Raw genomic sequence first — 13,094 nt, forward strand, 5'->3', positions numbered from 1 at the left:
AATGCAACCACAGTGGCCTACATCAATCGCCAAGGCGGAACCAAGTGTCGACCGGTTGCGACAGAGGCGCAACAATTGATGATCTGGGCGGAACAGAATCTCAGCAGCATTGCAGCATCTCACATCGCTGGGGTAGACAGCATACAGGCAGACATCCTCACTCGTCACCATCTAGATCCCAGAGAGTGGGAACTAGCTGACGAGGCGTTTCAGCTCGTCTGCAAGCGGTGGGGCACGCCTCACATGGATTTGATGGCAGCCTTCCAGAATGCAAAGGCCCCGCAGTTCTACAATCGGCGCAGGGAGAGAGGGGCCGAAGGGGTCGATGCCCTGGTCCTTCCCTGGCCAACGAACATGTTGCTGTATGTGTTTCCTCCATGGCCCCTGATAGGCAAGGTGATCCGACGCATAGAGCTTCATCCGACGGAGGTTATTTTGGTAGCGCCGGAGTGGCCGCGGCGTCCGAGGTTTGCGGACCTACTCAACCTGTCGGTCGAGACACCTCTTCAGTGTCGGGAGTCCCGGCTCTTCTTCATCAAGGCCCCGTCTGTTTGGAGGAGGCGGATCACTTTTGTCTCGCGGCATGGCTTTTGAAAGGCAGCGCTTGAAGAATAAAGGTTATTCCGACGCGGTGGTAGCTACATTATTGAGGTCACGGAAACCATCTACTACTTTAGCTTATGTTCGGGTCTGGGCAGTTTTTGAAGCCTGTTGTGTGGATTGCACAGTGGATCCCACACGGGCTTCGATTTCAGACATTCTAGGTTTTCTTCAGGCAGGTCTTTCTAAGGGTCTCTCTTGCAGTTCTCTCAGAGTTCAGGTGGCGGCGCTGGGTTGTCTCCGGGGTAAGGTTCAAGGAGTGGCATTGGCTTTACACCCAGATGTGGCGCGTTTTCTTCGGGGGGCTAGGCATTTACGTCCTCCGCTTCGCCATCCTTGCCCTTCCTGGAACCTCAATTTGGTGCTTTTGGCCTTATGTTCGCCTTTTGAGCCGATAAAGAGGACGACGCTGAAGGATTTTACGCTGAAAGTGGTGTTTTTGATTGCGATTTCTTTGGTTAGGCGAGTGTCTGAATTGCAGGCTTTGTCGTGTAGGGAGCCGTTCTTGCAGATCTCAGATTCGGGGGTGTCATTGCGGACTGTTCCCTCTTTTCTGCCAAAGGAGGTGTCTTCCTTCCACTTGAATCAGTCGATTGAGCTGCCTTCCTTTTCTGAGGTGGAGCAGTCTGATCCTATGGCACGGGATTTACGGAAACTAGATGTTCGCAGGGTGCTGCTGCGATATCTAGAGATTACAAATCCTTTCCGTGTGTCTGACCATCTCTTTGTGTTGTGAAATGATCCGAAGAGAGGTGGAGCGGCCTCGAAAACTACGATAGCTCGATGGCTCAAGGAAGCTATCGGGTCTGCATATTTACTGCGTGGAAAGACTGATCCCGTGGGCCTTCGGGCTCATTCTACGCGGGCTCATTCCACTTCTTGGGCGGAATCTTATCAAGTGTCACCTCAGGAAATTTGCAGGACGGCTACTTGGAAATCGTTACATACTTTTGCAAGGCATTACCCTCTGGATGTTCAAGCCTCGATTTCGGGAGGATTTGGTGAGGGAGTGCTCTGAGCGGGCCTCTCTGGTTCCCACTCTCGGTAAGTTGGCTCTGGTACATCCCAGGTGTCTGGACTGATCCGGATATGTACAGGGAAAGGAAAATTAGTTTCTTACCTGATAATTTTTGTTCCTGTAGTACCATGGATCAGTCCAGGGACCCGCCCATGACTGTGTATTCTAAAGTAACAGAGAGTCCGCTCGTATGTTCATTTTTCCCTGGATATTTATGATATCTTATAGTTGGTTCCTTTGGTTCTGAGAGTTCTGTTTCCCGTTGGGGGTTGGACTAAGCCTTTATTAGGCGAAGCATAGTTAGGTAGTTTATTTATTTATTTGTTTGTTTGTTTATTAATTATTTTTATATACCGACAGTCGATCTCAATTGAGATATCACACTGGTTTACATTCAGGTACTGTAGGTATTTCTCTATCCCCAGAAGGCTTACAATCTAAGTTTTTGTACCTGAGGCAATGGAGGGTAAAGTGACTTGCCCAAGGTCACAAGGAGCGACAGCCGGACTTGAACCATGGTCTCCTGGTTCATAGTCCACTGCTCTAACCACTAGGCTTTTTTCTTGTAAAACCACTAGTTTCTTTCTTGTAAACCGGTGTGATATGTATACTTTACAGGAACATCGGTATATTAAAAATAAATAAATAAATAAATAGGCTATTCCTCCTCTTTTGGTTGTTTGTTCCATTCTGCTTTGACATTACGTAAGACTGAGGGACTGTGGGTGGCACCCTGGTATATGTGGCAGAGCCTGTCAAATCTTGCTCTGTCTCCATCTGCTGGTGCGGAGGCAAAACCCAGGTGTATGGACTGATCCGTGGTACTACAGGAACGAAAATTATCAGGTAAGAAACTAATTTTCCTTTAGCCCCTGGGCTAATAATGCCACAGCGTAGATACATTCCTATTTCCTAGCATTGAACAGATGGATTCAGGATCAGAGGTTATGTACCTCTACCAGCAGATGGAGATGGAGCAAACTGACGTCATAGTATATATAAGAACATAAGAAATTGCCATGCTGGGTCAGCCAAGCCCAGAATCCTGTTTCCAAGAGAGGCCAAACCAGGCCACAAGAACCTGGCAATTACCCAAACACTAAGAAGATCCTATGCTACCGATGCAATTAATAGCAGTGGCTTTTCCCTAAGTAAACTTGATTAATAGCAGTTAATGGACTTCTCCTCCAAGAATGTATCCAAAACTTTTTCTGAACCCAGCTACATTAACTGCACTAACCACATCTTCTGGCAACAAATTCCAGAGCTTAATTGTGCGTTGAGTGAAAAAGAATTTTTTCCAATTAGTCTTAAATGGAATGCTAACTTCATGGAATGCCCCTAGTCCTATTATCCTAAAGTGGCATCAGCCTGCCAGTACTCTCCATCTCCAGCAGATGGTGGATGTGCATTTCCCTACTGGGGATTGCTTCAAAATTTAGAGGAAATTTATTGGAGATTCGAGTTGCCCTGATCTCCTGTGGTGATATCTAATAGTCCCTCCCCCAGTTGAGAATTCCTGAGATGATTTCTGTGGTCCCTCAGATGAGTGCCTTGGTCCATTAGCTGATTGTTTGGCTGGCGTGGACTTGGCTGAAATAAACAGCTGAAAGCAGAGGGTGGTAGGAAGCCGAGCACGACGGTGACAGTATATATTCTCTCCCCCCGCAGCCGGAGACCTTCTCTGTACTCGGCCAGGAAGGCTGAGCGCAGGTAAGTTTATAAAAAGAAAGTCTGAGACAGAGTGAAGGGGTTGTTATAGGACTTCTTCCAGTTTCCCTGCTCGGCGCGCCGTTCCGATGTTCATTTCTGCTTCCGTGGGGATTAGGGAAACTGGGTAGCCTGACGGGTTGAACAGCCTGGGTGGGCTAGGCCCCATTGTTAGGCTTCTTGCTGTGCGCCACATGGTAGGCCCTGGCGGCGTTTTTGCACACTTTTTTCTGCTTGTTCGGCTGCCCTTTACAGGACCATCGGTGCGCACAAGTGCGTCCGGCTGTTTGTCCGAATTATGCGCCCACTTTCTTTTGGGCATGTTGCCTGTGCGCATGTTCTAGCACATATTGGTTATGCACCTAGCTTTGGCATGGTGACAGTGCGTTTTAGTTTTGTGGTGCACAGACTTGGGATGGTTAAATTTTGTTTACATAAATGTTGTGCGTCTACATTTTTTCAGCACGAACTTGGCTGCATGCACATCTTCAGTCATCTGTTAAGCGTACTGATGGACTAATGGCACCGGTGGCTAAGAAACCTAAGCTCCTTTCCCTCTGTGCTACCTGTCATAATTGGGCATCTCAGCCTGGAGTGACCTCTGACTTGTGCCAGCGTTGCTTAGAGGCTCAAGAAGAATTCTTCACAGGCTGATGATGGCCTGGTTTAGGACATGTCAGGAGGGATGCCTGACCTTGGAACTCACTTGACTGGCTCCTCAGCAGGAGATGGCAGCTCAGTGGGTACCGCACAGGTACCTCCTGGTTTTAGCAAGGATCCTTCTGCTTTTTCTTGGGTAGAATTTTTTTCAGGGATTGCAATCCTTTCTTCATTTGCAGTCCTCAGCCCTGTCTGATCCTGTCAGGTCAGATCCGCAGGCGGTGGCCTCTCCCTCTTCTAGCACTATGTTTAAGCGCCGAAGTACACCTCGATTAGCTGCAGGTGTTCCGATGGGAATCCAGAGGGAACGATGTTGGGAGTCCCTGGGGCAGATTCCATGTCTGAGCTAAAGAAAAATCCCACTTTGGTTTCTTTGCATATAAAGCCTCTTGTTTTTTCCCTGGATCCGGTGGTGAGAGAGCATCTACGTTTTTCGAAAGTGGATGCACTTGTCTGTGCCGTCTCTAAATACATGATTATCCCCGTGGACGGAGGAACGGCCTTGAAGGATGTGCACAATAAGATTGAGGCCATTCTTAAGCAAGTATTTGAAGCAGTGGCAATGACACTGCAGATAGCTTCCTGTGGTTCCCTGGTGGTTCGCTCTTGTTTGCTTCTCTCTCATGAGGTTGATGACTCTGGGATGAATTCCAGGGCAGTTATGGAACCCACCGCCACCTTTTTAGCAGATGCAGGCTGCAATTTGGTCTGCACCTTGGCCAGAGGAGTGGCTTCTGTAATAGCTGCCAAACATCAGTTATGGCTGAGACCTCCAAAGCTAATCTTAAGAAATTGCCTTTTAAAGGCTTGCACTTGTTTGGGAGCGAGTTGGAGAAGCTGGCCAGTAAGTGGGGTGAATCCCCAGTTCCTCGGTTCCCGGAAGATAAGCAGTTGCCACGCCCCTTTGGTATGAGGGGTTGTCTTAGGGGTTCCAAGCAGTTTCGTCCCTTTCAGAGGACTCGGCCTTTTAGCAAGTCTCAGTCCTTTCATCCCAGACAGCCCAAGTGAGGTGCAGGCTCAGGTAGTGGAACCTCTCGAGCCTCCCAATAAAGGTTTACTGATCCACCTCCAGGAACAGGAGATAGGGGGCACCACTCTTTTATCAGAGGTGGGTCGAGATCACATCGGTCCAGTGGGTCCTGGAGGTGAATAGAGAAGGATATGTGCTGAAGTTTCACAGTGTTCCTAGAGACGTGTTCATGGTATCTCCCTGCCACTTCCCCACAGAAGAAGCAGGGAGTGGAGTGTACACTGTCAATGCTCCTCAGTCCTCAGATGGTGGCCTCTCCCTCTTCCGGTACTACATTTAAGTGCCAAAGTACACCTTGAGCTGCAGGTGTTCTGACAGGAATCCAGAGGGAAGTGATGAATCTCTCTGGAGATCCCGACTCTCTAAAGGATCACTCCGGGATTTCCCCATCTTCCCAACTGTATAGGACTATGTTGCAGTTCCAAAACCCACATCTCAAGAAAATGCAGGTCGATATTCCATTTATTTCATTGTGCCCAAGGGAGGGCTCCTTTCATCCCATCCTTGATCTCAAAGGGGTCAACAGTCATTTGCGGGTGATTCATTTTCACATGGCATTTTGCTCAGTGATAATGGCCATGCAGTCAGAGGAATTTCTGACCTCCTTGGATCTGTCCGAGGCGAACCTCCATATTTCTATCCGATTGGAGCACCAATGTTTTCTAAATTTCCCGGTGTTGGGGTGCAATTATTAGTTTAAGGCACTGCCTTTTGGCCTGGTCACTGCCCCCAGAACTTTTTCCAAGTTTATAGTGGTGGTAGCAGCAGAGTTGAGAGAGGATGGGATCCTAGTACACCCGTATTTGGGCGAAAGGTTGATTTGGGCCAAGTCTCTGGAAGAGAGCTACCTGGTGACCCACAAGATGATCTTCCTGTTGCAGGATCTCAGTTGGATGGTGAACCTAGCCAAGAGCAGTCTTCAGCCATCTCCATCGTTAGAGTATCTAGGTGTTCAGTTCGACACGAAGCAGGGCAAAGTTTTCCTGCCAGAAGCTCATATTCAGAAGTTGATGTCACAGATGCATCTCTTGGTGAACACTATATGCCTGACCGTGTCTCAGTTTGATGGCGGCAACCCTGGAAGTGGTGCTGTGGGAGAGAGTGCATATGTGTCCTCCAGCGCTCCCTGCTGTCTCTTTGGAACCCACAGTCTTAGGACTATTCAATTCGGCTCCACCTGCAGATGGAAGTCTGCTTTCACCTCCAGTGGTGGTTGCAAGTGGATCATCTGAGAAAGGGAGCTTCCCTGACATCGCCAGACTGGTTGGTACTCATGAAAGATGTGAGACTCCAGGTTTGGGGAGCTCACTGTCAGGAACTTACAGCATAAGGGCGCCGGAAAATAGAAGAGTCTCTCTGGAACATCAATCAGCTGGAAGCCCCGGCGGTCCGGCTGGCGTTCTTGCAGTTCAGCAGCAGGCTGCAGGGTTGAGCGGTCCGAGTAATGTAAGACAATGCAATGACTGTGGCTTGCATCAATAGGCAGGGAGAAATCAAGAGCCAGCAAGTGTTGCAGGAGATCAATTTATGGAATGGGTGGAAATGTATATACAGGAGATTTCGACCTCACACTTTGCAGGAAGAGACAATGTAAGATCAGACTTTCTCAGCATGGAGAGTCTGGACCCAGGAGAATGGGTATTGTCAGATGAGGCGCTTCATTTAATAGTGAATCGCTGGGCCCTTCCGTTTCTAGACCTGCTGGCGACTTTTCACAATGTGAAGGTTCCTCGATTCTTCAGTTACAGGAAAGATCCAAAGTCCTTGGGTATCAATGCTCTCGTGCAGGTCTTGCAGGATGGGTTTGAATAAAGGTTGGCCCTTAATTCCTTGGAGGTACAGGTATTGGCTCTTGCCTGTTTCAGTGGCCAGGTGAATGGTGCATTCTTATCTCATCCTGATGTGGCCCGTTTTTTTGAGGGGAGTGAAACACCTTCGTCCTCCCTTGCGGTTTCCGTTTTCTTTGTGGAGTCTTAATCTGGTGTTGGATTTCTTGGCGGACCCTATGTTTTGACTGCTGCATAGCCTTTCATTGTGATTAGTGACCTTGAAAACGATGTTTCTGGTGGCGATATGTTCTGCGCGGCGAATTTCTGAGCTGCAGGCCTTGTCTTGCTGGGAGCTGTTCCTTTAGGTGACTCCAAGAGCGATACAGCTGCGTACTGTTCCGTTTTTGTTTCCTAAAGTGGTCTCAGATGTTCACTTGAATTAGTCCATTTCCTTGCCGTCTCTGGATAAGGAAAGAGATGCAAAGGAATATCCCCTGTTGCGTCCCTTGGATGTCAAGAAACATGTCGTGAGGTATCTGGACGTTTCTGAAAGACACATTTCCTGTTTGTCCTTCATGGTGGAGATAAACAGGGCGAACCGGCTTCATGGGCTACCATAGCTCGCTGGATTAAGAAGGTAGTCATGGCCGCATATGTGGCTTCTGAAAAGCCGTTGCCTACTTAGGTTAGGGCTCATTCCACTAGGGCTCAGGCAGTGTCATGGGTGGAGGTTAGATTGTTGTCTCCAGTCGACATTTGCCAAGCTGAAGCGTGGGCCTCCTTACACACATTTTCTAGGTATTATCTTCTGGATGTGTAGGCATGGGCAGTCACAGCCTTTACACGTGCAGTTTTGACTGGGCCGCGAGCAGCCTCACTCCCTATTCAGGGGTAGCTTGGGTACATCCCACTGGACCTGAATCTATCTGTCTAGAATCTAGGAAATGAAAAATAACTACGTACCTGATAATTTCCTTTTCCTTAATAATGACAGATGGATTTAGCTTTCTGCCCTTGGCTGCCGAATGATTTTGTTATGATCCTGCTGTGTGGCTACGTGTTCCAGGGGATTACTGGTAAGTGTTCATCCAGTCTCTAGATTAGTGTTCATACATTCTTTTCCTATTGGTTGAGTACAGAAATGGTTATCTGTTTTTAATCAAGTTTTTGCTAGTCTGTTCACAGTTGGTTTTTGAAGAGAACACTGGCACGCTGATGTCATTACAGGGGTACATATACTGTGACGGCGGTTTGTTCCATCTCCATTTGCTGGTAGAGGTGCATAACCACTGGTCCTGAATCCATCCGTCTGTATTAAGGTATGTAGTAATTTCTCATTTAATACTCATGCTTCAAAAATGTGGTTAGAAAGAAAAAGAAGCATGTATCCTGATTACTGTGAAAGTATTTTTTATGATCATAAAAATTTCTCTCAATTGGTATTTAATCCTGTGTTGGGTGTTTTTGTTTTGGGGTTTTTTGTATTTAATGCAGGTTCTTATCTTTGTGTTTATAACCTGAACTACACTGATTATACAAAAAGTGCTGAATTGTGCCCTAGATTGCCCGTCCCACCAAGGTAAGGACTTCGCTTTTTACTAGGCGGGCAATATCTGCACATGCCAATTTCAGTTTCAGATACGCAACGCTTCAAAGACTGACGTAATCTCTGCAGGCAGCTTTTAACTTGAAGTTTTCTCCTCTGAGCTTATCTTTTCTGCTAATCTTTGCTAAATAATTCTTTTTAGTTGCTGGTTCTAGTTAATAAGAAGGTCTCATATATTTAAGTGTTTCCATTTTACATACCTTAGTTGGTATCTGAGGTGGATATCTGTGTGGGTTTTTCCTCCCCTGTATTTTGCTGCTTTTTTTTTGTCTCACTTGATTGTCTTCTATGTAATACAGGACTAGGCAGGATTTTGTTTTCCATAGGAGCAGGATGGGAAAGCATCAGATAGAGCTCCTGCTGTGCCCCAGCCCAGAGCAATGATAGTTGGGGCAGCCCCTTTGGTGACGTTGTAGAGCTCAGAGAGATGTGGTTTAATTCCTATTACTGACCAGAACAGACCATTTCCTGGGCCGGCACCTACACTCATCCATTTCCAAGATTTTAAGCTGCTGCTTCTCCATTACTGGGCCCAAACCATTTGTATCTTTCTTCTGGTGCCTCTTTCAGCACTGGACTGCTGTAACAACACAGCATGCAGTGCATCCAGGAGACTATGACTGCTGTCTTTCTGGCTTCAGTTTCTTACTCTTTAAATCGTTTTGTTTTTTTTCCTTTGGTCTTACTTTTGCCAAACAAGGTATCTTGTTGACACATTTCCTTTAACTGACTTTGCTTTCTCTACTAATGATATTTTGGGTGCAAAAACCAAAGGTTCATTGAGCCCAGCACCCTATCTCTGACAGCGGCCAGACAGAAATACCTTGAAGACCCTGCCCCTCCAGAAAATTGTCCAAACCATTTTTAAACCTAGCTGTGTTATTAACTTTGATTGCATCCTCCAGCAAACACATTTCCCAGTTTAATTATGCATGAACTAAAAAAAATACGGTCTACATTCTTTTGTTTCCCATCTTTCTCATGTAGCAAATCCTTTCCGCTGTTTAATCGATGTGTTCCACAGAACCCTGACTGCTATTCCAGCTTTGCTTCTGTTCTGATCAATGTGGTTAATGAAGTGGATTTATTTCATCGAATTTTGAGTGGAATAATGGCTGGAAAAGACAGTGTCATTGGATTGAGTGTCTTTGCAGTAGGTAAAGATTTGCATGCAATGGAAATAATAGCGCAATGTCTGAAATATTTCTTTTGAAATGTATTAATAAAACATCTACAGACATACCCCTTTCGCCTGTTGTCATATAAGCTCTCAGAAGATGAGCATAGTTGGGCCCGGTGCATACTTTGGTGGGACATTTTCAGGGAGTACAGAGTGTTATAGGAAGAGTCAGGTCTCAGGACACTCTCCCCACCCCCTAAATGAGACCGTAATTAGACTTAGAACAGGCTGTCCCCTTTGAAATGTGTGTATTAGCATTCATACATGCACACAAACATATACCCCCTTTTCAAAGAATGCCCTGAAATAAGCAAGGGGCCACATTCAAATGCTGCAGAGTAAAGAAAAACTGGTTGCAACACTGAATCAGAATTCTCCAGTAGGGGGCAGCAGATTTATCTCTGTGCACCTTTTGATTAAAATGCTGTAGAATTATCGTAATTAGTGTCTCTTTAAAGGAGGAAGCCTTTGAAGTAGCAGAACCTCCTACATGTGGCAAAATTTAGTGTTGGTGAGCACAGGACTGTAACATGGGATTAGACATGCAAGGATCACTTTCCACAAGTCAGCCCTGCTTTCATGTAAACTGCAGACAATGTTTAATTAGCAGGGCAAGGTGGATTGACTGGGCCAATGGCACCTCCTCCTTCTTCCTGACCCCAGTCAGCAGGTGTATGCCTCTGAGGTGCTCCCTGATTGGTTTCAGGGGCATGATGAGGTGAGGTTGACGAAGATGGAGCAGAGGACTTGATGTCCACTTAAGTGTAAACCCATCCAGGCCAATACTCATAAAGGCAGCAAACAGACAACTTATCTGGCTAACGGTAACTGGATAAATTGTAAGAGATATTCTCACAGGACAAGCAGGATGGTAGTCCTCACATATGGGTCACATCACAGGATGGAGCCCAATCATGGAACACTTTTGTCAAAGTTTCTAGAACTTTGACTGGCAACTACCCAGGATGGCACTAACTGCCCAGGATGGCACTAACCCTGCAACCAGCAGGGGTCCCCCTTCAGTCTTCTTTTTTCCGCACAGCAGTAGCCTCGCAGGTTAAGGAGCTCTACAGAGATTCCTGATAGGAATTTTCCTCATGGAATTACTTCATAATTTACTACCCCACAGGGGTCCCCTTATTCAGTTTTTACTTCCGCGGTGATCTGGTAAGTTTTTTACCCGTTCGTCGATTCCTGTCGAGTTCAGCCTTCGCGGCCTACTGGCCGTCGACCGCATCGTGGCTAAATGTTTTGAGAGGCCATGGCGTCGGGGTTCCATTGATGCCCCGACTGCACTCGCACAATGTCCATTACTGACCCTCACAAGGTCTGTGTAATGTGTTTAGGGAGCGAGCATGATGTCCTTACTTGCACCAAATGTGCCCTTATGACTCCAAAAGGTCACAAGGCTAGAATGCAGAAGATGGAACTTCTCTTTTGGTCACAAACTCAGACACGTCCATAGCCTCGATGTCGTCCGAACCGATTCCGTCTACGTCGCGCCAGTGTCGTGCACTGACCAGTGTCCGACCAGCATCGACGACTCTGCAGCCATCGACGCCCGGTGTTCCTCCTCAGCATAAGGACCGAGGAGATCGTTGAGAAAAGCATAGACATCGACACCGGAGGTCTCAAGCCATCGACGCAGGCAAGCCCTCGATGTCGCCACCGTCTGAGCTGCCGCCGAAGAAAGCCTGTCCAGAAAAGGCACCGTCCTATCTGGCTCCAGGTCACCGAAGCAACCTTCACCGGGACCGGTGATAGGAACCGCGATTCCACCTCCAACGGTGGTCCCTCCAGCTATGCCTCTGCCTCCTCCTCCGGCTTCGGGGCTCCACACTGCAGGTTTCCAAGAGGAGTTGAATCAGATGATTCAAGAGGCCATTGGCAGAGCGATGCAAGGCTTCAGAAATTCGCCACCTTCTCTCTCTCTTCCCAGCGATCCCCTTCCCGCCCGTGGGACCCTCGGGAAAGGGTGCAGGAGACGTTACTGGATCGGATTCTGACGTCTCCTGCTCCTCCTTTTCGTCTGATTTTATTTTGGCCATGCACAGGGCCTTTAAGGCCCGTAGGGCGCGGAAACGGTCACGGCATCGGCTGGTGGTTGAGGAGCCACATTCCGGGTCTCAGGAATGCCCTAGGTGGGGGGCTCCGTCCGAAGAGCCGCGGGAGAAGCGGCCCCTGAGGGCCATTCCACCTCAGGATGACCCAGATACCTCAGACGAGTCTTCGGATCAGGAGGGCTCGGAGGGCCCGTCCCCACCCCCGAGGGGGGTAGAGAGTGACGGGAATCCATCACCTGGAGCAAAGCGTCAGGGTCAGACGTCCGAGGGCGACGACCCCAGGGTCATTTGGCTGTTACGTAGGGATGAGCTGGCGCCTCTCCTCCCCGCCATACTGGAGGAGTTAGGGATTTCCACGCCCCCAGTGGAGGCTAGAGGAGGCTCCATGGGTCTGGTGGTGTTGGGTCTGAGTGGCCCCCCTACCACCTTCCCATTCCATTTTTCTGCTATGGATTTGCTGTATTGGGAGTGGGACACCCCAGACTTGGGGTTAAAGGTTTCCAAGGCGATGGACAAGCTTTACCCATTGCTGGAGGACGCCTTGGAGGTCCTGCAGGTCCCTAAGGTGGACGCCTCAGTGTCGGTGGTCACGAAGCGCACTACCATCCCGGTGACAGGCACCACGGCCTTAAGGGATCTCCAGGATCGGAAGTTGCAGATGCAATTGAAGAAGATCTTTGAGGTTTCAGCCCTAGGGGCTCGGGCTGCAATCTGCAGTAATTTTGCGCTTCGCGCCAGATTGCGATGGGCCCAACAGCTTCTGGCCAATGAGGGCCTGTCTGATGAGGAAGCTAGACAGGCCAGACGTCTGGAAGCGGCCGTGGCCTACAGTGCGGACATGCTGTATGATCTGCTATGAACCTCTGCTCGATCCATGGTCTCGGCGGTTTCTGCAAGGCAGCTTCTGTGGTTATGGAATTGGGCGCGGACGGGGCATACAAGTCCAAGCTGGGTTCCTTGCCATTCAAGGGCAAGCTGCTGTTTGGAAAAGAGTTGGATGATATGATTCAGTTACTGGGGGACAATAAAGGCTATCGTCTCCCAGAAGACAGGTCGCGTTCCAGATCCTCCTCCTCCTCTAGGACTCGGTTTAGGGGAAATTGGAGATCCCGGTCCTCCCGGCCAGTTACTACTTCTTCATCTTCCTCTTCCTTTCGCCCTGGAGGGGGGCGGCAGCAGGCTCAGACTTTTGAGGCCGGCGTTTTGGTAGGTCGGGTTTCTCCCAGGCCCCTTCAGGAGTTAAGTCCCCACAATGATGTACGGATGGCGTATTCCTCGGTACCCAGGGTAGGGGGCAGATTGTCTCTCTTCCACGAGGAATGGGTCAAGATCACGTCGGATCAATGGGTACTGTCGGTGATAAAACACAGCCACGCCTTAGATTTTGCATGCCAGCCCCGCCCACGATTCTTCCCGTCTCCTTGCGGGAACGCGGACAAGCGCCGAGCGGTCCGTCAG

General features: G+C 48.6%; 1 protein-coding gene across 9 annotated transcripts in view; it reads left to right on the plus strand.

Moving 5' to 3' along the window:
• SLC44A3 (solute carrier family 44 member 3) overlaps positions 1-13,094 on the plus strand; it is a 275,228-nt gene that overhangs the window by 142,088 nt on the left and 120,046 nt on the right. For 8 of the 9 annotated variants that reach the window (XM_029617502.1, XM_029617501.1, XM_029617495.1 and 5 more), the window contains 2 exons: positions 8,282-8,366; positions 9,381-9,550. In XM_029617502.1, the coding sequence (XP_029473362.1) occupies positions 8,282-8,366; positions 9,381-9,550 (255 nt within the window). The remainder of the gene's footprint in view (positions 1-8,281; positions 8,367-9,380; positions 9,551-13,094) is intronic. The other variant, XM_029617500.1, reaches the window with a different exon arrangement.

Source organism: Rhinatrema bivittatum, chromosome 10 (genome assembly GCF_901001135.1).
Source record: "Rhinatrema bivittatum chromosome 10, aRhiBiv1.1, whole genome shotgun sequence".
NCBI classification, from domain to species: domain Eukaryota; kingdom Metazoa; phylum Chordata; class Amphibia; order Gymnophiona; family Rhinatrematidae; genus Rhinatrema; species Rhinatrema bivittatum.